The sequence below is a fragment of the Haliaeetus leucocephalus genome, unplaced genomic scaffold (assembly GCF_000737465.1).
Source record: "Haliaeetus leucocephalus isolate CR32 unplaced genomic scaffold, Haliaeetus_leucocephalus-4.0 Scaffold177, whole genome shotgun sequence".
Lineage (NCBI taxonomy): Eukaryota > Metazoa > Chordata > Aves > Accipitriformes > Accipitridae > Haliaeetus > Haliaeetus leucocephalus.
Window position 1 is genome coordinate 974,480 of NW_010972613.1, and position 26,200 is coordinate 1,000,679.

General features: G+C 44.3%; 1 protein-coding gene across 2 annotated transcripts in view; it reads right to left on the minus strand.

Annotated features, from left to right (window-relative positions):
- Positions 1-378: 378 nt before the first annotated feature.
- The window catches only part of PLCB2 (phospholipase C, beta 2), a 46,410-nt gene continuing 20,588 nt past the window's right edge, over positions 379-26,200 (minus strand). The window contains exons 8-32 of one of the 2 annotated variants that reach the window (XM_010564324.1): positions 25,647-25,747; positions 24,773-24,939; positions 24,428-24,574; positions 23,950-24,107; positions 21,892-21,974; positions 21,409-21,493; positions 19,887-20,052; positions 18,917-19,014; positions 18,099-18,195; positions 17,124-17,208; positions 16,572-16,696; positions 15,354-15,508; positions 14,748-14,912; positions 13,541-13,640; positions 13,162-13,266; positions 12,079-12,164; positions 11,885-11,981; positions 10,151-10,204; positions 8,387-8,597; positions 8,009-8,177; positions 6,191-6,267; positions 3,883-3,978; positions 2,641-2,698; positions 1,921-2,007; positions 379-1,274 (exon numbers count right to left, since the gene is read on the minus strand). In XM_010564324.1, coding sequence (XP_010562626.1) covers positions 1,002-1,274; positions 1,921-2,007; positions 2,641-2,698; positions 3,883-3,978; positions 6,191-6,267; positions 8,009-8,177; positions 8,387-8,597; positions 10,151-10,204; positions 11,885-11,981; positions 12,079-12,164; positions 13,162-13,266; positions 13,541-13,640; positions 14,748-14,912; positions 15,354-15,508; positions 16,572-16,696; positions 17,124-17,208; positions 18,099-18,195; positions 18,917-19,014; positions 19,887-20,052; positions 21,409-21,493; positions 21,892-21,974; positions 23,950-24,107; positions 24,428-24,574; positions 24,773-24,939; positions 25,647-25,747 — 3,045 coding nt within the window. In that variant the 3' untranslated portion in view covers positions 379-1,001. Of the gene's footprint in view, positions 1,275-1,920; positions 2,008-2,640; positions 2,699-3,882; positions 3,979-6,190; positions 6,268-8,008; positions 8,178-8,386; positions 8,598-10,150; positions 10,205-11,884; positions 11,982-12,078; positions 12,165-13,161; positions 13,267-13,540; positions 13,641-14,747; positions 14,913-15,353; positions 15,509-16,571; positions 16,697-17,123; positions 17,209-18,098; positions 18,196-18,916; positions 19,015-19,886; positions 20,053-21,408; positions 21,494-21,891; positions 21,975-23,949; positions 24,108-24,427; positions 24,575-24,772; positions 24,940-25,646; positions 25,748-26,200 lie in introns of those variants that run through there. The other variant, XM_010564325.1, reaches the window with a different exon arrangement.

Consider the following 26,200-nt stretch of genomic DNA (forward strand, 5'->3'; position numbering starts at 1 on the left):
TGTCAGATTGTTGTAGACAAGAACTCCACTTTTTGTGGTAGCTGGAACACATGATGAGGCTCTTTGACTCCTCATAGTCTGCCTTACAGTTGCCCAAGGAGCCTGCTCAAGCCTGGCAGGGTCTTCAGGAGATATGGATCCAGATCTGAGAACTTGGCTGCAGGCCTGTGAGAGTTGAAGTTAGAATCAGCCCCTGGGAATAAGGGGAGGTTAGAAAGAAGGAAAGAAAGAAGAAAAGCTACAATGCTGGTAACACACATTTGCACAGAAGGAAATGCTGGTTTATGTTGTATGGATACCAATGTACTGAAAACTGTCCTTGTCTGACTGGGGCAGGGGGCCCAATTAAAAAGCCAACACTAGTTGTGCAAGAAAGTGGTATGAGGTTCTATCAAACTGACCTTTCCTCCTATAACCAGAGGCTGTGTCTACATTAGCAGGTAGTGTTGCCAGAAGGAATGGCGCTTTAGAAGACAACAGTTTTTGCTGAGCACCTGCACCCACACTTACAGGTATTTCAGGAAGCTTTATTCTGGGCTAGCTCTCAGTTGGTAGAAGCATATTAGGTGGGCTACTGGAGAGTGTCTCTCAGTTAACTTTTGTTCAAAGGGATCTAGCTCTGAGACCACACTGATGTGAAGAGATGTGTGTGATGAATGATGAGGGAACTTACTCTCAAAACTGAAGTCTAAATCCAGGCTAAAATATTAATGTAGATGCTGCTGTCAATGCCAACAACCAGCTTGTCTTCAGGCACAGGCCCTTTCATGCTGCTTAAATACCTTAGTGCTAAGGCTTGGAAGACAAAGAGCGCGAAGTGCTCTCTGAAGGGTGATCTCTTCAGACTACTTCCAGTATCTAGCATAATGAAGTAGTAAATTCCTGAAGGATTTCAGGAGTTCCCCAGAGCGGAAAGGGAGAGTAGTCTGTCAAGGTAGTCTTTAACTTCACTATATATCTCCATAAATCTTCTTGAAGTGGAACAGTAAGGCAAGCATCTCTCAGAATATGCTTTCTTCGATCTCGACATCTGTTTCAGCTCCTGGGGGCTCAGGCACAGCTATTGTGAGCCTTGACACCTCTACCACTGGGATCTTCTCTTTCAGTTGTTCTGTAGACCCTTGTTCTCCCTCAGGAACACTCTGAACTGCTTCCTTCTGCATCTCAGGCTCTCCAGGAAAGCCTGGTTTCGCGTAGTTCTTCACCATCTCCTGCACCTCCATATTCAGAGTTTTCAATTTCTCCTCATACTCTGCCAGTGCCTCCTGCTGGAGCTGCAAACAGACACCTCAAATCATTCTCCAAACACTGAAGCTAAGCAGACGTCAGGCTGAGAATGGTATAAAAACCTTCTCTAAAAGAGACCAATATGATGAGATGTTAGTACTTCACGATTTTGGTCTCAACCCTATATTGAATGACTTGTCTCCATCCCCCAGGCAATCTTTGGCTTCCCTGAAGATGAAAGCAGGGAGGATTGCTGATGCATGTTATTCTAATTTGCACCACAGTTTGATGAATTAAGACTGCGTGTTCACTGCATGTGAACCTTGAAAGAACATGAATGCGTTTTGTGTTTTGAGAGTTTCAGGAGCTTGGGGATGAGACTCATCTCTTCTAAAGATGCATTTCCATCACACTTTAAAATTTAGGGTGTTTCTGTATGGTTAGATGAATGCTAGTGCTGGCACAGGGAGTGCAGCACCTCTGATTTAGAAGGTGGTTCTACAGGAGCCTACACAGATCTAAGTCAGTCATTCATTTTCTCAGCATACTGAGGAGTGGGTGTCTGAAGTGTGTGTGTGTAGGATGAGTGTAGCATTAATTAAAGAATGTGCAAGGAAGACTGATCCCCTGCAGTGTTTTGGATTTACTGTACTAAGTAACAGCACTGACCCTGAGCTTCATCTTTTCCTTTACCTGACTTTCTTTCTCCTTGATTGTTCTCAGATTGTCTGCCTGCTTCTCTTCCAGTTTCTGCTGATACATGGCTGTCTTTTGTGTCACCTTTAAAAAGAACAAATTAAAAAACCACTTGTATTTAAGCTTTCATCAACAAATGCTTTAGCATAACAGCAAGATACAGGGTTATAGAGCACATGCCACAATATCCCCCTCATTCCCAACTCTGAACAATTTCTGCTGGCTCTGAGTTATCTGTGTAGTACTTGCAAAAGCATGCATGTGTGTGGCACATGCACACAGACGGTCTGCTCTGTAAGGGCATGGGTCTCTGAAGGGCAAAGATGAGATCCTTAGGGTCTCCTCCCCTTCTGCAAAATTTTGCACATTATTAAATAGACGTGGGGTTACGCTGCTGATTAGTTGTGCTTCAAAAATATCCCTGAATTGGAAATGTAAAATATCCTAGACAGCGCTGTTTGCACTGCATCTCTGACCAGGTGGGAGGACTCATTAGATCCTTATGGACCTCCAGTATTTTAGTAAGGGTAGTGGCTGTCTTCAGCTGCAATTTGGCTGTCTGAATTACACACTCAGAGTCCTCGATACAGTAGCAATTTAACATGATTTAAATGCCTCCGAGAACTCGCACTGTGAGCCACGCTGATGATATACATGAGACACCCCCACTTCGCAGAAAACAGAGATGCTGTGACAGACTGCCACAGGAGAACTTACCAGTTTGATTGTTTGCACCACTTCCTGAATGTGAGAGTTATTAATTTCTTTCTTCAACCTTTAAAGAAAGGAAATGTATAAAACCCTATAATCCATCTGTTACCTTTATATAAAACCTGTTTATCAATACTGATAAAGTGCCATACAGTAAGATAGGACTGCTAGTTCCCACACAGAAAGACAGGTGTGTTATATTCTCACAGTGTCCTCCCACATTCAGAGCTTGCTGTAATTTTAGGAAAGGCAAATAAAACACCATTCAAATTTGCCTGAGACATAAGCCAAATAATTGGATTAAAATTCTGTTTTTTTCAGCTTAACAGACAGCAAAAGGACCTTGCTATGACCCGGAAGCAAAGGAGGTGTAGTGTACCCTCTTCTGTACCCTTGAACACATGAAGCTGTTACGACTGATTCATATCATGCAGTACTTGACTACACAGACTTGGTAGCAGAGTATTATTTTTATAACAGCAAATGGGAAGGAAGGCTGCAGCCATTATATGCCTAAACACAACCTCTTAACTGAGATGGTTGTTGAAACTGATTACAAACAGATTCTAGAGAGGCTGGGGAAGACCTGTCTTTGATTCTAAGGGGAGACAAATACCCACCAAGGCATGGGGGTAGGCAGGAGGTATTTGGAAGTGCTCTTAGGCTTCAGCTGAAGTGACTGGCAGGTGCATCATCACATCAGCAAGAAGCTTACATGTCACATAAGAGAGCCAAAGAGATGGGTGCATAGGAGGCTTGTCTTCAAGGTACAATTTCTCCATCTGTAATGACCTCCCCCTGCATTTCCATATGAGCTCCTACTCCCTGTGGCAGGGCAGGAAGTGTTTCTAAGGCACTGCTCCTCTCAGGCTATTCAGAAGTCCAGTAAGTGAAACCAATCTTGTGGACTCCCTTACACAAAAAAATTTAGCCCATGGAGAAAGCTCCGGAAGCCACTGTCAACAGTGGCTGCAGAAATTACATTATTGCTACAGCTAGGGAGCAGATGTTTGGCTTTGCTATGTATATGCCTGTGTACTGGAATGCAAGGGAGAAAAAGCGCTAAGCCAGGAGTGAGGGCAAGCCAGCCCACCTTCCCTGACCCCTACAGCTCTGCCACCACCTGTTTGGCTGCTTTAAAAAGTTTCCCTGTTGGTGACAGAGACTGTGGTGTAGCACTGTTCCCTGCCTGGAGCAGGACAGCTAGTGTTCTGCATAGACAAAGCCCAGTAACATCTAACCCAGTACCTCTCCTGAGCCACCTTGTCACTTGTATTCCTCATCATGGTTTGGATTCGGTCCACTCTCTTTGCCTCCAGCTTCTTCTTAATGTCTTTAATGTTGCTGCAGAGAGAAGAGAGTGCTGTGAGAGACAGGACTGGTTACAAACCCCAGAGAGTGAAGCAGCCCTCCACATTTGTTCTCTGGAGTGCTCTACTGGCCAGAAAAGCAAAGTTTGAGTGATTGTGCAGCAGAAAGCCGTAAGTCTTAAGAATATTTTAAGTCCTGTAACTTCTTCTTTTTTTTAAAGGGAGTCATAACAAAGGGAAAAGAGAAAACACTTTATATAATTAGGTTGTATTGTATACCTACACTGGGGTCCTCTGGAGCAGCAGCAAACTTGCTGAAAGTACTTAAACTGCTAAATTTAAAAAAAGGAAAAAAACCCCACCTACATGTCTGTAGAGCAGAGCTAAAAAGACGACCTGAAGCAAGCAGAAAGGCACTTAAACTATGTCATGTGACTTGCAAAGCAGAAACCCTAAACACTTAAAAGGCATTTGATCAACTAGTAGGAAAGATGAAAAGAACAAAATCCAGAAAACCTAGGATCTGTGCCCCTGACTGAGGCATGTGTGGCCACCAGAAATGCTAACTGCAGGCCAGAGAATGTGACAAGACAGACAGAGGAAGGTGCATCATCAGGGCATAAGAGGCTGCTGACACACCACCAGTACCTCATCTTGGCCGCCCATGTACAAAATGATTACAACAGGACAGCTGCTAAGGGGGATGTAAAAATGGCCATCAGAGTGTGGTGTCCTGCGTCCAACAGTGGAAGGAGCGTGTGCTTAAGAGAAGTGTAAGAAAAAGAACAAGTATAGGGTAATTTTTCCTTCCTCCATCTTCCCAGTCTCCTGTCTATCCTCCAGCTTCTATGCATTTATCTCCCATGAATGTCTCTCATACCTTGGAGTTTAGCTCTACTTTTGGACTTCATAGCTCCTTGCCCTGAGAGGAAAAAAACTTAATTTATATGCTGTGTGACAGCAGTACTCCCTGAGAACTTCACTGGGTGCGCCACATTTCTTGTCTTATGAGAAACAGTGAGTAATCACTTCTCTATTCTTCTTCTCCATACCATTCATGATTTTACACACTTCTGTCACATCCCCCTCAATCATCTGTTCTCCAAGCTGAGTCCTATTTAATTTCTTTTTGTGCAGAAATTAATCCTCACTGCTGACTATCCTTCCTCTTTCAAAGCTTTTTTTTCAAGATGGCATACTGAAAAGGTGACTGCATTATGGAGATAGATCTAGTGGCATAATGCTGACTTTGAATCTTCCTCTTTCCATACAGTTCCAAAAATTCTATTTGCCACTTTGGCCACTGCAGAGCTGTGAATGATGAGCTGTTTGAGAGAAGTACCCACAGCAGCTGAAGATCTCTTTCCTGAGTGACAATAGCTCACAGCTGAGCTATGGTTAGTTTTTTTCCATTCACATTATTTTGTATTTATTCATACTGAATTTAAATGCCATTTTATTGTCTGTTGCTTAAGATCTTTAAATCTTTCTGGAACTCCTCATAGCCAGCTGTAGATGTGACTGTACTAAATGACATTGTATTGTTAACAAACCATTATTTAGCTACTCGATCTGTTTTTCTTAGTCTTATCTGAATATGCTGAATAGCTGAGAGAAACAGAAGATCTGTCTTGATGAAGGACATGAAAAGAGGAAGTTTTGACTGAATTAGCAACTAAAGGCTGAGAGAGGATTTAATGGGAAGGAGGAATGAGTGAGGATTTTAGCTTCAGGACAATGTTATTGCAAGAACAAATGGATAAATGCCTGGCTAGAAATCAGTGAATTGATTCTGCCAGTTTATTTAAGTACTGGAGCCAAGATGCTCAATTCACTTAGGAGACTGAGCTGATCAGTCCCTGGAAGGGATTGTATGTGATGGACTGACTACAGCAGATAGAGATGACATCCAGTGGCCAGCAGTCTTATTTCCTGTATTTCTGAATTAGGCAGTCAAGGCTACTTACTGCAGCTTGAACACTAGTACCCTCTTTGGTGCCTCGTGGTAGGAACGCTGTTCTGGAGATCACAAGACAAGAGCTGTCTTCCCACCACTGCCACTGTGTAACTGTGTGAGACCCCATGTCACATCGCTGTACCTCAGTTTCTCACCAAAGTAAAAGAAATGCTTCTCTTCCCCTGTATTCACTCACTGTCTGTAGTACAGTGCTTTGAGATCTAGCAGAAAATGCTACCCCAGATAAGAGCTATGCATTATTACTTTGTTATTCAAATACTAAGTTTACCTTTCTGATGACTCCTTCAGTGCCTTCAGCTCAGCTGTCTGCTTCTCTCTGGCTAGCTCTATTATCTTGGTAACTTGCTGTTCAAGGGATGAAAACAGGATCAAAACCAAACAAACCAAGATGAGACACAGCACACCATCGGTATCTAATTACCATCAGATTCAGCTTTATCCCTCCCTGCACTGAATTCCAGGGGCCAGCTAATCCCTGAGGCTCTGTGCAAACCAGTGCACCACAACAGCGAGTTCAGATGTGTACACAGATTCAGTAGCACACAGGCTACTCTGTGAGCCATATCACACACCTCCAGGTTATCGTTACAGACAGCTTCCTATCCCTCAGTGCAGGAGGCAGCACCAGATTCACTGTACTAGTGGGTAGGTGGGAAACAGCAGCAGAGCTTACCTTCTAAACAACAGAGGCTAGCAGCAAGGGGATGGGCCTTAAATCTTGTGGAAACAAAGTTCTGTGGAAACTCCTGGCAGATAAGTCTCAGTGCAGTCAGACCTGCCTGCACTGCTGTCTGCTGAGAGACAGCCTGAGAGGAAAAACCCTGACTGCTGGGCTACGTGCTGTGCAGTGGGAACTCAGTTTTTTATTTCCTTTTCATAGCCGTGCTTGCTAAATCACAGTCTTTGACAGTTGTGAGACAAGAATGTTTTAATTCCTTTGGCTTCTCTCTCTGGTGATAAGCATGATTTCCAGGTAAGCTAGTTCTCAAGAGGCAGGTTTTTTATTCCCTCAGGGTTGGTATAGGCTAGACCAGCCAGTCTTCTAGACAGCTTGCAAGGTGCCTGTCAAGCCAAAGTGCACCAGGGAACCTAAGATTTAAGACATACGATGCAAACTCCTTTGGAAAATAATGATAGGAAAAGGCCTCCAAATCCTGGAATCATCCCTCTTTCATTGGAACAGATGGTGTATGCTGTATGCCATATGCCATATTTATCATCACCAGCTCGTGGACTGCACCTTGTCTCCAGGCATTACTGTGTCTCTTGCTGGTGTTTGCTTAAGGTTGGGTGTCTGAGGGTGTGGGAAGCACTGATGCACTTGCAGGGCTCACTGGTGACACCATACCTGCACACTTACTTTGACTTCTACTAAGTCAAACAGCAAAACACTTTCCAGATTTCAAGAGGAATGAGATCCAGCCCTGCCATCACCGGTAAGGGGTGGTCCTATGAGTACTGTCCCTCACAAGGCTTTCATTTTATTAGCACAGATGTGGCAATGGCAAGCACTGAATGTATTGGTGGGGCTCCTCTGTTCCCACACATCAGCCGTCCTGGTTGAATGACAGCAGTGAGTGTGTGATTGCCCCTACAGCATGTCTGTAATGCTCTTGTGGTTGCCACTGGTGAACCTGCAGGGCTTTAGCATACCTGTGTGTCACCCTAGCTCTGACAGTACAGCATCAAGCAGGGAGCCTTGGGAAGCATGGTACAGCCTCATGTACCCATGCCCCTAGAGAGCTGGCACCTGGCAGTGTATGAAGCCAGTAAATGCCACGTTAACCCCAAGCTAAGCTATCAGAAGAGTTTAAGCAGATGGAGCCTGATGTGCTCCAGGGCAGTGCTTCTCAATATTGCAGACCTATAAAAATGTTTCTGCTGGATTTTTATAGCTTCTAACAAATAAGCTTCACTGTCTACATTCTCAATTATCTTGCATGGACCTGACAATTGCTCTGAGGGGTGTTTTCTGCTCTGCGGCCACATTTCCAAGTTCACAGTTTAGTGAAGAACTTGGTTTTTCAGGCTGTCCTTGCAGGGGCAATCCTAGGCTACATTTTCTGTTGACACTTGCAGTCCTTACCTCTGTTGCATGCTGTTCTTTCTTTCTTCGAATCCCATCATGGTGTTCCTCTCCCAGGTGGATGAGGTCCATCTCCAGCCTCTCTCTCAGTTCCAAAATTCGGCTATCGATGCTTTCAGCCATTTCTACAGGATTTGCACATGTACCAACATCACCTGTTGTCAAACTCCTGCAGAACAGATACAGCAGCTGTGCTGCTTCTAGAGATGCCGATGATACAATTCTGACCTTCCTACCCCTCAGTGGGAACACCTGACACTCTATAAACCCAGGGAGATGTGGATGCCTGCAGCACGCAATGCTTCCTTCAGAAAAGGGGAGTCCGTGGGGAGGTGACCCACAGGCCAGGCCCTGCTGGAGACCCTGTGCTGTATTTACCTCTTCTTCTGTGTCTTCCTAGTGTGTATCATCCTTTTCTTGCATCCATAGCAGACAGGGTCTGAAAAGAGTACAGAATATTTCTGCAGCAGCTCCTCCCTCCGTTTACTTCCTTTCCGCTCCAACTCCCTCAGTTCCTTCTCCTGTTTCTTCAGCAGCTTCAGAAACAGCTTCATCTGCTGCAGTTCTACGAGGCTGGCTGTTTGAGGCTCTAAAATACAAAATAGAGGCTTTTCTCAACCTGCTGTGATGCCTTTTGGGGCCAGACAGCTTTTTTTCAGCACTGCCTTCATTCAGTCTTTCCTCCCTCAGCCTTTCCTCCCTCTTTTCAGCATTACATACAGCACAGTTCACCATCTGGTGGATGCATGGCATGGGGATGGCCAGAAGAAGTGCTGCCCTTTGGTATTTTGGCCAGAGGAACACACTGGTGGTGATGTGCCAGTCTGTCTTATGCCTTGCACCCTCTTCCACAATTCTAAGTATCCAAAAGACAGCACAATTGTTAAGCTAGTCACCAGCTCTAATTATAACGGAAAAGCTTTGTTACTTCATTACTGAATTTTGCAAAACTGAGTTACAATGACAGGTGCTTTCATCCCTTCCAGTTTTAATGCCTGGCATTTCTTCAGCTGTGAGGAATAAATGAAAGGGCTTTTAAGGGAGATGAAAATGAGAGGGGAAGGATGCCTGTGAACTGTTGGAGAACTTGTTATCTGGCAGCAGCAAGTCAGTTAGATGTGGTTATCTGTGGCAGAAAGGCCACAGGGAGTTATCTTCTCAGGGGAAGTAACTTTTTTTTTTTTGGCTTGGAATGTGTAAAAATTAACAGAACTTCTGGGTGTGTCTGCAACACAGTGCTGTGCTGTGCAGGGTCAGCTCCTTCCAAAAGGCTCGTATTGAGGAAACTGAAGCGTACAGCTTAAACCAAGTCTCTCTGTCAACACATCCAGACTCCGAAACCAGAGCCCACTATGCTTCATACTATGTGATGCCTTTTACCAGAGTACATATTTAAAGTAATCATAGCTCTGTCCTGGGGAACATTTTTCTTTAGGAATAACTTTTAAAAACAAAACTTAATGTACATAACAGTTACTTGGCAACATATCCTGAGTGCAATAGGTTTACACTTGTGCCTTCAGTTCAGTTTTGTGGCATAATTAGACACACTGGTTACTAGTGTTTTGTGTTGATTTGTTATCACACTGCATTAAGACACAGAAAAGCAGGTGAACAATACATTATTACAGAGGGTGCAAGTGTGCTGGAGTCTCCCTGTGGCCACATTACCTCTGGTTTAGTCAGGGTAAAGGAACCATCAAATTTGGCCAGAGCAGAACTCGGGTGACAGCTCCAGGCTCCTACCTTGCTATAAAGCTGACTTGCTGCAGTGTTCCTGCAGCCAGTGGCCTCAGAGGGCTAAAGCTGGAGCAGTCCAAAGCTCCCCTGACCTATCTGCAGGTGACAGTGGCCCAGCTTGTCTTGAGACCTGCTGTGAGTTCAATTGCAGCCTGAGAGCTTGCCACACAACATGGCAGTTGCCAAAATGGGCAAATGGTGCCACACAGGCAGGGAAGTGGGTCCCTGAGCCCAAAAATTCATATGGTTTGTCTTCAGTCCTGGCTACAACAGGCAGGGTTGGGCCAGGTCTTTTTTAGTTTGCATAACAGGCTTCATCTCTATCCCAGTCAGAAATTGGGCAGAGGGAATGTAAGATGACTGACAGGGCCTCAGCCCATGTGAAAACACAAGAGGAGTTACCTGCAATCTGCATCACTTCTATCACATTTTCGTCCTTGGCAAATGCCGCTGCTCCTGAAATCACAAAAAAGGTTCCTGTTTATGTTCTATCTTGGATCTTCAGGTTGAAAAAGGACAGTGGAGAGCTCCTCAAGAACATGGGCCACATGAAGGTTGTTGGTGTGAATACAAAGGAATTAATTAAGCTGCTGAGACACTTAAGTGCTTGGGAACTTTGTTAGCAGGCACATCAGAATGGGAACAGAATTCTCTGCCTTGCCAGAGAGAAAGGGCATTTGCTTTTTATTAGCTGAATATTGCTAGTAATGATTTGGCACATGTAAACTTGTTTTGATTAGGTGAGAAGGATATTCTGGTCTGAAATTTGAGAAAACTGATTGTTTTGATACAAGCATATTTGAAAGGACCCTAATCACATTGATACAGCAAATATCAAAGAAATACTGATTAGCTGTCAATTACTATAAAACACAATAGAAGAGAATGAGGTAATCTAAGTGTACAGTAGGGGACATGCTCTCACCTAACCTGAAATTGCTGTATCAATTAGTATATATTAGAAGCATGTTTGAGGAACATTCCTTCTGGCACTTTCACCAATACTACACCTTTAACGTTTGTTGGCTACCTTGTAGGTGCCAGTATGCAAGGAACAAACAAGCTGTTAGGAAGATCTTTCTCTGCTAGAGCTTCTTTAAACTTAGTAATAAATGCTGACTTTGTCTTTTGATTTCTATTAAAGCAAATCCATAACTTTTTTCAACTTATCCGACTGGTCAGAGTTAAGTAGTTTTTGCCCTTGCTATGTTAATGGGTCCCCATTTAATCTAATGGTCAAAAAACAGGACTGTGCTCTTATTCCCACTCTTGAAGAATGCCAGATATGGGATCTGTTCACTCTGAACTTGTAATGGATCTTCCAAAAAGTTTGGTGCTCATCTGAGCTCATGAATAAAATTACTAATCTTTAAAGCTCCCAAGTATTATACAACTAGACTCTGGTGCAGGCACAGTCCAACAACATAGAGTTTTCAGGGGGATCTAAACATACTTAAAGTGTCAGAAATCAACAGTAATCTACAGAAAGAGACCCTTGAAAAGAACAACAAAGAGGTGAAGAGCAGGAAGGTATTATGGGACAAAGCCAAGCCAGATCTTAAAACCTTTGTCTCAGAAATATCCAGAATTATCACATTTTTGCTCAAAATCAATATCCAACCTCCAATTTCACACTTAAGATGAGAGGCTACATCTCTGCCAGAGGCCCCGCTTCTTCCTTGGACAGTGGTTCCCTCTTAATGTAGTTATCTCCCAGGGAATTCTGTGCTGAAGCTGGAAAACTGAGGTCCTCTATTAGAATCCTCAGCATATCTACAAGATAGCACAGGAAACAGCAGTACTACCCCAATACGTTACCCCTGCCTTGGAGGGGAAAGACTATATTCATGCCAGTTGGGCCTTCAGCTTGTTTCCTGGTATTCTCAGTAGATACCTGAGATTATTTTTCTGTTGTGGAGTAAAAGCAGTATGCATGTCACACACACTCCAGCCCAAGAGTCAGGGGATAACTACAACTTTTGCCATTAATGACAAACACCAGAATTTAAGGTGGTGACTTGGCCTGAGAGGTTCTGACCCCCTTACCAAGGATCTTCACCCTCCAGTGCTGTCTCTTCCCAGCCTTTTGAGTGTACAGGCTTTCCCTTCTACTTTTAGCTCACCCCACAGCTTTACCTGCAGGCCCATTAGAAAGAGGAGTGCTGAATTTCCCAGTGGAGTCTGGTATCCCATTAGTTTCAGCAGATGGGAAGTTCCTCTGTGTGCCAAGCCTCTAAAACAAAGATCAGAAGTAAATCAAAGCTCAATTATTTCAGGCTGAATCCATGCAACATGTTTTAGAGACAATGACAGAACTTGGAAAAACTTACCTCCACTGAGCCATCTTTTAGCTGAACTGATCTTTTGTCTTGCAGACTGAAGAACTTAATGGGGTTGGAGAGAGCAATAGTCAGATCTAGAAACAAAGAGGAGATCTTTGCTTGGATTATCAAATAACTCATTGTACTCTGATTTTCCTTGCCTTCTGGTTTCCTTTCTGGCCTAGGACAGGAAATTGTGGAGAAGGGGTATTTTATACTCTCTACTTGTAACAAGCTTCTCCCTGACAGCACAAGGGGAGGGGACCCTCTTCACCTCAGTCCCATTCTGAGGCAATGGCTCACCATTGATGTTTAGGGCAGCTCTATGAAGCTGAAAAGAGCATACCGCTCCCAAAATCCAAATCCAGGTTAAGACTTTCCAAACTTGCACAGCTCCCTGCTCCAATTCAAGTCCAATGCTGTATAAACCTGGTCTTTTTTACAAATATGTGTTAAAACCATCAATTTCACAGGATTTACCCCATGAATAAGGTTCATTTGTATGAACACAGGGGAAAAGACAGTAAACATGAGAAGTATTCACAAGAACTTCTGTGGCTGATGCTGTTACATTCTGCATGGTTTTGTTGATGATTGTTAAAAAGTTTTGCTGTTACTACCTCCAGTGGGGTTTCTTTCCTGATTCATCTCTCGCTGTTCCACCATCCCCTTTTTAAAGGAAGATCACTGTATCTCAGTACCAGCAAGAACCTCCCTCTCTTCAAACAGGGGAGAACACTCCTGTGCTCCCTAAAACCCTATTCTTGTCAGTCCCTGACAGTTACCACCTCTGCACTCTAGGAAACCTCTCCCTGCCACTGAATAAAGGTAGTAAAGAGACCAACCCATTCCAAACAAAAGAGACAGTTCTCGGCCCATACTGGGAACCAGTCACAGTGCAAGCATCCACTCTCTTCTGATGAAAGCAAGGGCGTGGCAGGATGCTGGCATGCACTCAGGTCCCACCCTGACAAGGAATTAAGGGTGCAGCAGGAAAGCACCAGGCTGGAAAATGCTTCTGGATCACAGTCTGGACAAAGCCAGAGCACCCCCCCACGCCCCCCTCCCCGCGCATTCTAACAGATACTTTACCTGCCCAAGCATCAGGAACATAGTCCTTTATTTCCAGGTACACAAATAGAGAAGGCATGGTGAGTGGCATGTTACTTTCACTGCGGAGACAAACATGGTGATAGCCTGAAAACAGAAAGCAGAAGAGGTAAGCTGACAGACTCTCTGTCCCTTCTTGTCTGTGTGCTCCAACAGCAAAATAAAGTCTCTCTTTACAGAAGGGCATGGTGAATATATTATGGAATTAAGCCAAGGCTATAATAGGATGAATTTGAAGGCTCCACTGCCTACAGGAATGGATATTAAGTAGCAAAACACACAGATGTTCATATCTCCTTTACAGCTTCCAATGGATAGGTCTCAAGGGCACAAAAGCTGAAGGAATTTCCACAAAATTTACCTGAGTGCACTGCAATAACAGGAATGACACGATGACCAATGAACTTCCCTCCTTCCTCCCAAGCCGCAATTTTGAGAGACGCCAACTCGGGCATCATGATCTAAGGAAAAAACAGAGTAAGGCACCAATGTCCTCACCTCTAAATCCTGACAGCATACTAGCTTCACTAGTAGAACTTTACTGTCTCCTCCTTCCAACAAAACAATGCTATCTCTCCAAGGAAGTCACTGCCTATTTCTGCATCTTGTAATTTAAGGCTACAGTTTATCATGGACATAACTGAATTCACAGAAACTCCACAAAACACAGGCTTTTCAGAGGAGGGACTGCAGAGGATCACACGAGGGCAGCTTACCTAAAGAAAAAATGGGGCAACAAACCCTCCAAACCACAGCTTCCATGAAGCAATTCACCAGAGAAGGGAATGAACTTGGAAGGGTAATTTAGCAAGCATGCTAACTTTGCCATAAGGGCTCTTGCCTCCCTCTTCCCACATTTTTTTCTGCCATAAAATGAACTAAAAATTATTCTGCCAGAACTGAAGCCTAAAAAGTGCTTTCTGAAATGAGGATAATATTTATCTACCGCATCCCAAGTAGGCTGAAAATATCTGCTATTTCACAGTGTGCTTGACAGAGATGAATTGTGTAACATGTCTTTTGCCTTTGTAACTTACTGCAGAAAGGCCAAACATTACTATCACCTTTGACTTAACCTCCCTGTACCCTGTAGCTGGATTAGTGACCACTGAATTCTTGTGAACAAACAGGGCAGCTTTCCGTATTCTGGCACAACTGAAAGCCTCCAACTGGTCCCTTTACTTCTCCAGTTTGTCTGTTTCTCATTTACAGTTTAACCACAGACATTCAGTTCCTTTCTGCTTCCTGGTGCTTGAAGTTTTCAAAGCTGATTAGTCAATTCAGTCTGAAGTGCATCACAAATGGAAGACTTTTGATGCCTGTTATTTCCAGAAATGTTCCCAGCTACCCCTTTTCTGTTCAGGGAAATACTGATGGAGAGTTATTTTGGATACTGTTGTTTGGATATTATCTGAGCGCGCAACACGTAACACCTTGTGTGTCTAAAGCTGTGACTGAGATCTCCAGAAGGGAGTCACTTCTGTTGTCACTGACCTCTCAAGAGGCAGTGCTTGGGGCCAACAGGATCTTTAAGGAGCTCTGTCTAAATTACTATCAAATGTTATTACCTTTTCAAAAACAAAAGCCTCCTCTTTCCACACAGGGTTAATGGAATTAGCAGTGGAGGTCAGTTTGGTTCTGTATTTGCGTTTTGTGTCCCTTGGCAACCCAAACAGCTCTACTTCCACATATGTCTTCACACTGCGGTCTGAGAGGAACTGACCAGAGAGTATCTATGAACAAGCAGAAAATGTAATTAGCAACTGCTGAAAAGAATAAAACAGAAGAATCCACCCATACCTTCACCCCAAGTCACTCGCCTGCCCCAAAACATCTTTTCTGCTGCAGCTTCCAATCCACCATAGGCTTTTCTTTTACCTCCACCCATGTTTCTTGCTTCAGCACTTCTCCAAACTCCTCCCTCCCCATCATCACAGCCTTGGCTTCTTCTGTGTGGCAGATGCTAATTTTCCATTTTCATGCCATTATGATTAATTTAAAATAGTGAAAAGACTGGGAGTTGCCATGGTGACACTCTCCCACAGGACTCTCTGGGTTCACTTGCCACTAAGAACTCTACTGGGTAATAAATAGCATGGACGTGGATGCCAGTCATATATGTGGTGCCAGGAACTGGCTGTCAGGGGAGGAACAGCACCATGGTTTGTACTTGCCGTGACAGACAGGGTACTTGCCACCACCACATCCATGCGGTCCACAGAGAAGGGGTCAAACTGCTTGTCTGGACGCCGCATGAATTCATGCTTGAGCAGATAGCCACACTGGCCATTGAACTCAAACAGAGCCATGTTCTGCTGCATAGGGACATCTGAGATACAGAGGAACACAGTGAGAAAAATTTCTGTTGGGCCTCATCAGGTGGCTTGCATGCTATGAGTGAGCTGAAAGATGCTGTACTTTTACAGCCCCTGTTAGCCAAAGGCTCACAAAGCCATTTCAGAAACTAATCAAGCCTCTCAGCACCCTACAGGGAAAAATATTACAGCAGCTGTTGTAAGAAAGGTAAGTAGTTTGCTTACGATTGCACCGTAAGTCACGGGTAGAACTAAATTAAAACCTACTTTAAGAAGTACCCGCTATTTCTGGGTGTGAAATAGTTGTCTGAACCCCTCTACTCCTTCCCCCTTTCATTTTGCGCCTCCTCTCAAGTCCATCTTCTCCTCTGCCTGTTCTCTTGAGAACACTGCTTGTGGTCCTTGCAACTGTCTTCAATGAGATATCCTCTTCATAACCAATCTCTCACCCTCTCCCTTTTAAAGTTGCTTCTTTTTCTGTCCTACTGATCCTACAGCTAGTCTCCTACACTCCCTATACGCAAAACACTCCTCTGAGGAAGGAAGAGGGGTAAAGAATAGCTTTCTCTGGAGGCTTTTCTTTCCTTCTCGTGCTGGTTGTGCAGCAAGGAAAGGCCCTTCTTCCCTGTTCAGGTCAAAATACTGGAAATAATAGCACAGACAGGCCAGTCCTGTAGCCAGATGGAGCTCTGCTTGCTGCCTTGCAAAAGAGGAAGCAACTCAGGAGAAGCAGGAGCTTCTGATGCATTCGGGCACATTATTTAGTCTGACATCATGTTACAGGACAGCCAGAGACAGTACCCAGACACTGGATGACAGCAAGTCCATGTATGTGTGTGTGCACAAGTGTGTAGGACCGGCATCCCAGACACTGTATGCCAGGTTTGTGCTGGGCCTAGAAAAGTGCTTTTGGTCTGTGGGAGATGGAGTCAAAGAGCACTACCACTTTGGGAGAAGGCACACAGAATAAATGCATTCAGGGAAACAGCAACAGTAGGAAATAGCAGCAAAGGAAAAGACAGTGAACGTGAGCACACAGTCTCACCCACTTAAGCTGGATGACAATGTGACACTCACCCATGGTCTGGAAGTTCAGTGCCACCATCTGACAGCCGACATTCCAGAACATCTGGGGCATGTAATTAGAGGAGTCCATCCGGGTGCCTTTGGGGTAAATCCGGCTCATCTGTCGCTTGTTGTATCTACAGTTGCTCTATTGGAAACAAGTCTGGAGCACTCCTTGTGTACCCTGGGGCTAGCTCATGTATTCAGATTATGAAATTTGTTGTTTAAGCTCTGTTACCAAAAGCTCAGAGCCTTCCAGACAAGAAGGCCCTGGCAACAACAGGCTCCTTTCCCATACCCTTTCCACTTGAGGACAAGCATCTGGCAGCCTTGGAATTCACTACAGCAGGATGCATCCTGTCAAGAATCTCTCTGAGTAGCTCCCAAGCCACCCTGGAAGATCCCACGTCTCTAGCACCTGCACAGTTTCTATCTCTGATGAAGAGTTTACCAGGTCCTGAAACCAGAAGCCAATTGGATATGCCTCAGCCTTACCCAAGCTTCAGATTAGCTCTCATACACCATACAACCAACTACACTGGACAAAGGTTGCCAAAAGGATACTCTACAAACTGTGTAGGGAACTTGGTTAGTAGATCATAAGCCTTCAGCTCTGTGAAGGAAGAGATGACATAACTCCGGTTCTTCTCTAGAAACAGGAGATAAGAAAGCATTTAGAAGAAAAGCATGCCCAGCCCCCGTTCTGTGTGTGGGGACTAATGGACCCAAGAAGCACTTGGCCTGTTTACTCCCAATTTCTATCAGGTACTGTTTTCCATCAAGGCAATTTATCTTTCTCTGGTCCCTTGAAAAGGGACTGAAGAATAATACTCCATAAAAGGTGATTTATGTTTACCAGGGAGACAGTGGTTGTGCACTACAGGACAGGAACTTCATGGAGTACAGACAGGACTGGCTTGCAAAGCTTAAATGGCAATAATTTTGCCCATCTCTTCCTGGATTTCCATGACATTTAGAGAGTAGCTCCTGCCTGGAGTTTGAGTTCCAAGTAAATCCAAATATTCAAAGTCTTGCATGAAGTTCGTTATTTTGTCAAGTTTCCCCTTCTTCACTCCCTTATTGTTTAATTTTTCTTTGTTTCATCAAAGCAGCTCACTCAAAGCTAGACCCAAATGTGGGAACTGTTTAGAGGAACCTATTGTGTATAAAGAAATTGCCTGCATTTTCAGTGTTTCAGATGTTTCTCTGTCCAATCACCACAGTCACATACATTAGGAAAAGCTGGGCTCAACCCTGCCCTCAGAAGCAGCACAGCAAGCCCACAGAGATGTCACTGGCCTCTAGGCTGTTTCTTTTCATCTGCACTCATCTGACGTATCTGTCTTGTCCTTACCAATTCCTTACTACAGGGAGGAGGGCAGAAGGGAAGTGTTAGTGACCATGTGCATGTTGTGGGAGAGAGAGAACACAACAGAAAACGGGTGAAAGCAAGTCAGGGAGAACAGCAGCATCTGAAAGCACTACTCTCCTGGTCGAATGGAAATGCTTGGGATTCTGAAAGGACTGAATTTGACTTACGGGCAGAGACTTCAAAGGAGTCAAATTTGATAGGCTGTATGTAATTAACTAGGCTGGACATTTCCTCGTATGCTGTCACTTCCAAACCAGCAGTGCCCTGAACAGAAAACAAAATCCAAAAGATAACAGATGAAGAGACCTTTCCTAGAGGGGAAACAAAACACGCCTGGGCTTCACAGTCAAAGAACTCTGGTCACTGCCCTGACCAGAACACACCAGTTTCTTTGGCTTCCTGGTCCTACAGTTACATTGTGGGCAGCATAGTTGGGGGTGCAGACTTTCGAAGTAGCTTGGCAAAAACTGAAACTGAGGCACAGGGAGAGGTATTGGTATGTAAGAAGCCCAGGACCTCTTTAACCTCTCAAAGTATGGAGTCTAGGACAAACTGGGGATGTTGTTTTCCCTCCTCGCTGAGTGATACTAGGGAGACGGAAATTGGAAATGAATTTTTTTATTCAAGGGAATGCTGAAGTCCTCCTTCCCTCTTCAGCAGCAGCACTTCATGTTTTGGTAACAACTTTTATCACACTAAGCCTCTCCAAACACCCTGAAGACAAACAATTATCTCCAAATCATGCAGAATATCAAAGGCAGAGTCAGAAATAATAACTCTTCTGCCATATTCTCTATGCTTGCAACATAATTTCTCTTATTCAGTTTCTCCTGCAAAAGTCATGTTGCACAGAGGAAGGATTGGTCATAGCACAGTTCATTCCCCTTTGCATTTTGGGTTCATCTCTGTTCAATACAGTGAGGCCCAGAGAAAACTGGAGGCCAGGTAAGAAACAGAAAAGGAACAGAAACAACAGTGACAGTACCTCATCTGACTGCATCTTTTTAATTTCCTCTTCATCCAGGTTTCCAAGAAGTACATCCTCTTCCTCTGGTTCCTCTTCAGCCACATCACCTGCCCAGACTAAGCACACACAGCCCACATCAGTAGTACATAACAGTAGCACTCTGAGACAAGACATTGCAGATTGCTAGCAATTGAAAGCTCTGCAAATCCTCACAACCAAGTCATGCAGGAACAGTAAGTGGAAGAATCATACAATTTTATTAGCCAAATCCAAATATGAACTAGCAGACTCTGGACTACCACACTCAAGAGACCAAATCATTCCTTCTGCAGGCTTCCCTCATACCCCAAGAGTGACAATCACAGTGCTGTTTTCCCCACCAAGGTTGCACACATTTGTGGGAATAAATGTCGAATAAATGTCCATTTCTAGGTGCTCTATGGTGGCGCTCACCTTGTCCTCATATGACTTCATGCGCTCCTACCATGACAGGGACTGAAAATTCACTGTTCTATCATAGGTTCCCTGAGCCCAAGAGTTGACAGCCTTGAGACTGGAGGAAGAGAGGAGAGTGGGGCTGAAGGTTCTATAAACCTTCAAGAACCTCAGAGTGAAGAACTAAGCCACGCTGGATTTGTGGTTATTAGAGAGCTACAAGCAGTAGAAAATTATCCACCCTTCCATAAAACCAATAGCCAGTGTGTATCAGTGAATTACCAACTCATGCAGCCATATGCCTCAGAGTAGGCAGAACTGACTGATGGGCAGGGCTTATGTTGATTGTCTCTTTTGTTTGGAATGAAGTCTTTGAAAATATTCTGAAGATTTAATTTATCTTTCAACCTTATGCTGCTTCTTGAGGTAACTGAATTAATGACTAGTAGTGGCTTGCCTCAAGCTAATTTGGGGTGATTTGGAAGGTCTCCAGTGGGCCAGGCTTGCTCATCTAGCTATACTAGTCCCATTTTCCCTTCAGATGTACCAGTACCTTCAGCATCCATAGGGGCTGGCTGCTCGACGATTTCTGGTTCCACATTCCTCCCTTTCTTCAGAGAGTTCTGCCTCTTCCCAGATATAGATTGGTTCTTTTTGTTCTTAATCAAGATTTTCCCTAAGAGATCCTTAGGACTTGGCAGAGGAACTCCTGGCTTCAGCTGCAACAGATAAACTTCAGACTGAATTTTCATCACAAAGACAGAATTCAAACACTCATCTCTCCTGTCCCTCCCAGTACCATTCCTCTGGTCATTTACTTGTGCATGGACACATCTCTCACCCACTGTATAATTTCTCTGTCTGCTGCCATATCCCACTATATCTACGCAGATTTTTCCTAAGACTTCACCTTTGGTTTCAGACCAGGATTTTGCACCTCTCAGCCCTCTCATGTTCTGCTGCCTGCACATGCCATGCTGTTCCCAGCCACCTATCCTGTACCACACCAAAAAAAAAAAAAAAAAAAAAAAAAATCTACATGGCCTGAAGGCATCCACACACCTCTGGCTTTCACATTCCACCTACTTCTCTCATTATCCCAGAGCCTCAGACCTAGATCAGCACTCGGGCCATATTCAAACACTCTGCCTGCAGCAGATTTGAAAAAAACATCCCAGAGTAGGTGGCTCAAGACAAGGATGTGTGACTCCGACTGTGCTTCTAGCCCTACACTCCCTGTACAGATAGCATCAGGCCTATTATTAATTTAGCTAATAGCCTGAACCGTTTCTCCCAATACATACCCTGTTTCTCCCTATTGGCTGGACAAGGACATGGGTCTGGACAGTGGGCAACTGCTGATTTGCTCACTGCTACTTTTCAGCTCTTCTTTTGATCTCAGTGCTTTAAAATAGATGCTGGGTCTAGGTGTCTCAGCTCCCCCCTCCAATACATATCCCAAGGAACTGCCTCATGCTTTGTTGCAGAACAGAGGCACTGCCCGTTATTTGTAAATGAGTGTCCATTTGCAAGGAAGCTGAAGTAGCAATGTGCATGGGGATCACCAAGGATGTCACTGCATCCACAAAAATACATGCTTGTACAAGTAAGCTGATGACTAGGGTCAAACAGATTGGGAGCTTTACTCAGCTGTTCTGAGCACAAAGCTATGCATGTCACTGACTTGTCCACCTATGCCTGGAAGGGAGTATTTCCAGGTTGGAAGCAGGAATTGAGAAACATTGGTAGGAAAGTCCTGAAATGCTACTAAGCCCTTGTTCCTGTTTCTTTCCAAAGCAAGTGCTGGCAGAGAGATTTGAAACAGTACCATGTACAAAAATACGCTGACACATCTTGGTACAACTGGTACAACTTGGCTACCTAGAGCTCAAGTTTCCAAAGTCACTCAAGTCACAGAGTGTTAAATAAGAGCAGTCAGGCAAGTGCATAGGAAAACCTCTGCAACTGAGAGGTCTTCCATCCACTTACGATGCTCACGCCTATGACCCAGGCTTATTTGTCCATGGCATCATGAAAGACCTCTCCACTAGCCTCCTTCCCCAACTCCCACTTACTGGGTATTTTTCCAGCGGCTCTGTCAGCAGCATATCTCCAAATATGGTTCGGCAGTACTCAGCCATCTTTGCCTGCTGCTTGGGCCTAATCAACAAAGAGATCAAGCAGGAGTGAACAGGAAAACAGATGCCCAAATCCAGAGCTTGGCATGAACAACCACCTCAAGATCTATGTACTCTACACAGAAAACCATCTCTTGCCTTCACTCAGACAGCTATGCAGATCCTGAAGTTCTTTCCCAGGCCAACTACCATTTGTTCATACTCTGCCATCCTGAGCTAAAAGGCTGCACAACTGTTGTCAGTCTCACTCTACAGCTTATAGCTCATTTTTCAGCTCTGATCCACCTCCAGTTGCTTCAGAAATCTCAATCAATGTTTCATTTCAGCTCAGGCACTCACTTAAAACCCAGCAGCCCTTGCTTGTATACTTTCTGCTCTGGACAGCAGAGAACGCAATTCTTCCAATCACTAGATACTCACGAGTCCACATGGTTCTCAAAGGACAGGATGACAGGGTAGAGAGATGTTTTAAAAGCACTTTCTGCAATGGCCTCAATGGCATCCTAAATGAGAGGCAATGGTCAGAGAAAAGATCAGCACTCATTAATAACAGAGACATGCAGCTGACCTGCTGCTGAATGGATTCCAAACTGATCATTGTCAGGAGCTTCTTTTTAAAGTAACTAAACTTCTCCCAGTAAGAAGGTGAGAAGTGTCATCTTTTTCATACCTGCCCGGATTTCCAGCTCCAGAGGATACAACATGCAGCTAAACTCAATAGCTTGCATAAAAAATGAAGCTGAAGATGTAAGAATATGCCTTTTTTTTTTTGTTGTTACATAGTTCAGTGTATACATAAACAAATGTGAAGCAGAAAGGCAAGCCACTGCCCCATGCACTTTGAATTGGTAGAGAAAGGTGTATGCAGCACCAGATTGAACTGCTTCAAATGCTATTTTATACTTACCTCTGAACCTGTCCAATTTTTTATCATTTCACCTGCTTATAAAATCCTTCTGTCTAGCAGCAAACTGGAACGTTCAGTAACCAGCAGTGCTGACATTTCAAATGCAAATACCATGGAAACGTTCTCAGCATTAATGATGTAAGAAAAAATAATCATATTTTCCCCAAGCCCCTGTTAAACTGCGACAAACTTTCCACTATTTTCTTTAATGGTGCTGCTAATTGACATGGTAAAGAAGAGTCATTTGCTCCTTTGCAATTACAGTCCCCTACTCCCCCCAAAATCCTGGTTCAGCCATGATCTTAGCACTGAGGGAGGCTGCCACAGCTGCTCCTGCATGGACCACTTGGACTTTCTATCACAGAAACCCGCAAGGTTCAGAGGAGTAGAAGCTACAGAAAAAGCTACTAAAAGGCCACAGGCAATGGTAGAAAAGGGAGAGAAATGTGGAGGGAAGGATCTACATATTATGTAAAACTAAAACCTGGGCACATGCTGCGTTAACAGGTTGTAATTTCCTTCAGGTAGTCACATGCTTTAACAGAACTCTGCAATTACCACAGCTACAGCTGTCATTATTTCTCCTAACTGTAGTGAACTGCTGTGCAAAAACCAGCAGTGGTACTACAGGATTTGGGAAATTACTGACACTGAATATGACAATACCTCTGATCTTAAGGACTGGGGGTTTTCCCCCCGCCCCGACATAAATATTTTAGTAATAGTGAAGTGTGGGAACTGGGGGGAAGATACGGAATAAGAATAAATAGCTTTAAAAAGAATCTAAAGTGCCTCTGCCTGTTGGTAGCAGCTGTGTAAAGGAATGCAGAAAAGAATAAGTGCAGTGCATTGATTTTTAACCTGCAAGCTGTTTCTAAGTTCTGTGGTTAAATGCCCTGTGTTTCCAAGGGAGACGTAGGCTTTGCACTGTGCTTCTGAACCCTGGGAGCTGAATCCTCAGGGAAGCCATCTGCCCAGCACGCTAGAGGGCAGTTGCTCCACTGAACACGTTCCACACACTCATGTAATTAGGAAGTAACTGAAACTTATATTCTTCCAAAGCGCCATCATGTGAGGCTGTAAGCCGCAGAAACCTGCTGTAGACCAGTTAGAAGATAAACTCATTTTAACCATTTGTTTTCTAAAACCCATTGTTTGTTTCTCTGACGTGCATCCATCCATAAATCCACCATCCTCATGCAACTTTCTGTCCATACATCCATCTTGCTACACAACCATATGTATGCAGGCATGTCTACTCAACCATCTCTCCATCACTTCTACATGACTGCCTGCACTTTCCTCATTCATTCATCTTCATCTAGCTAACAACCTCTCTTCTAGGCCTCCCACTCCAAAAACGTACGCAAACTCCAACCTATTGCGTATTTATTCATCTTTCATTCTGTCTTACACTTCATTCACTTGGCATCTTGCCATCAATCTTCTCCTCTCAAATATCTTTGCCCTCAGCCCATCCATTTGACAGCTCCCTCAGCCAGCCTCCTCAAACAGAGATCAGTCTAAAAACAAGCAGGGGAAAGCATGTATGGAGAAAACTCTTTCCGTACCTTGAAGAGGATCTCAGTTGTCATGGTGAACCCATGAGTGATGATTGGCTCCTCATCCGGGGGACGACCCTTCCAGCAATCCAGCTCCACGCAGCGGCAGCCAGCCAGCAGTGTCTGGCGATACATTTCAGGAGATGAGATCCCAGAAAACTGACCAGCTGGAGGACAGCAGAAGGAGAGAGGCTCAATGTTAGCTACTCATATGGGACAGTTTCTGCATAAACCAGAGCGACAGAACTCTCTGCCATCCTTGAGCAGGTGTATGTGGCAGACTGACAAGATGGTTTTGGTTACAGGGTGACATTTCTTCTTCTTACACAGCATTTAAGTGCCAAGGCCCTCAGAGTGCATTACAGCCCTCAGCCCTCCAAAATTCAGGGCAGATACATCTGCCTGACTGATTGTCAGTATCATTCATCCATCCGCTGTGATAGTACATATGCGTTGGAGCTGAGGCAGACTCTGGAACTGCCCATACCTGTTAAATATGTGTTGTGTGATGAATTGATGAAGTAGTGTGAGAGTGGCTGGGTCATGTCCTGGTACAGCTGCAATTTGTCCAGTGCTATCACATTGTTCTCAGGGCCACAGAGAAACCAGACCATCCCCTCTGGAGACAACTGCCCTACAAAGAAAGCAAAGCTGTTAACAGTACCGAAAACAAATGCTTCTGGCATCTCCTTGCCGGTGCATTGCAATACAGGGACTTATGAGAATCAGGCTGACTGCTCCCCTAGGAAAGTCAGGGTAGCAGAAGGTGCAGGATGCTCTGCTATTTTCATACTATCTTTATAGCAAGACTTTTGGGCTGAACAAGACTCACCTCTCTGGATGTTAATCCCACTGGGCTCATACTTCTCTATCAGGCTCTGCACCTGCTCAGGTTTGGCTGGTGGGAAGAGGATGTCATTGAGGCGAGAGTCTCGCTGCTTCTTATTGATAAACTTTGCCAAGTGCTCTTTGGTCATGTAGGGCTTTGCTTTTAAATGGCTAAGGTGAGAGAATTACAGAGGAGCAGAGGTAAGGCCTGTGTATTACCCAGAAAACCTTTTCACAAAAGAGAGATTGGTCCTTCCTCAGGTTAGCAATAGGTGTCCACCTGCCTGGGCCCACAGTTTTCTGTTTTGTCTACATTTCTTCCCATAAGCGATGCTTCCCACTGTGGCCTTTCTTTTTCCTCACTAATTCAATACTGTGAAGAGGTTGTAGTGAGGGGAGCACAAAGCATATTTTGAGCCTCTGACTCGAACTCTAAAGGGACTTGAATTTCAGAGCACACCAAATTGCTTGCCCTATGAAGTCAAGTACATTTAAGAACTCACAGATTTAGCTACTTGGAAAAAAAAAAAAAAGTCACTGGCTACTTGTGAGGATCTATGGTTCTCATGCTGTACATAGCCTTGTTTGGGGCTAGCCACAAGCAGTATCACATTACCATGATCTAGTGTTAATCTGGAATCAGCCCTCCTGATGGTGACAGTTAAGAGTCCTTGCAGCACAGTGAGGTCTCATCCTTTTTATTCACGCTGTGAGTGAAAGCGTTAAGTTCACTGGCACTGTCTTGTGACCTGCGTTCCTGCCCTTCTAAGGCTTGAGACCAGACAAACGACAGAGCATAAAATCCCCTCGCCCCTCCTTTTTGCCTCTTTTTTGCCACAAGAGATCAAGTTCTTTGCTGTGGCTTAAGGGAAACTTACTGTGAGGTAAATATCTCATCAATCTCAGGCCGTGGACACAGATTCATGAGGAAAGTTTTATACACTGTCTCAGGGAAGTCCTCTGGGTTGATGGCATCATTCTGAGATTGCAACAAAGACATGTCAGTATCACAAACTCATGATGGCTTTCATCTCTCCATTAACACCCACAGTCCAGCACTTGTTTGTGACAATGCAAGTAAGCGACTGGAACATCTGGCAAGGTATTTAGGAAAGAACAGATGGAGTGGAGAAGCACCATAATACCCTATTTTAGAACGGACAGTTATTTAAACTGTCCCTCGGTGCCTCTTGTGTGATGGTATAAAGCTAAAGCTTGATGCAGCAGTAGGAGCTGTCAGAGCCTTGGATTTTACTCTGCAGGTTGGTAGGAGCACCAAGATTAACTGTTAGATCTGTTGCTTCAAAGAGCAGACAGTGACACAGGTGGAAGGGAACATGCTGCTTCTTGTGCCACATACTGCAAGTGATGGAGTCGCAAGCGTTACTGCAATAGAAACAGTAAGAATTGATCCTAGCACGCTTGCAGTTAA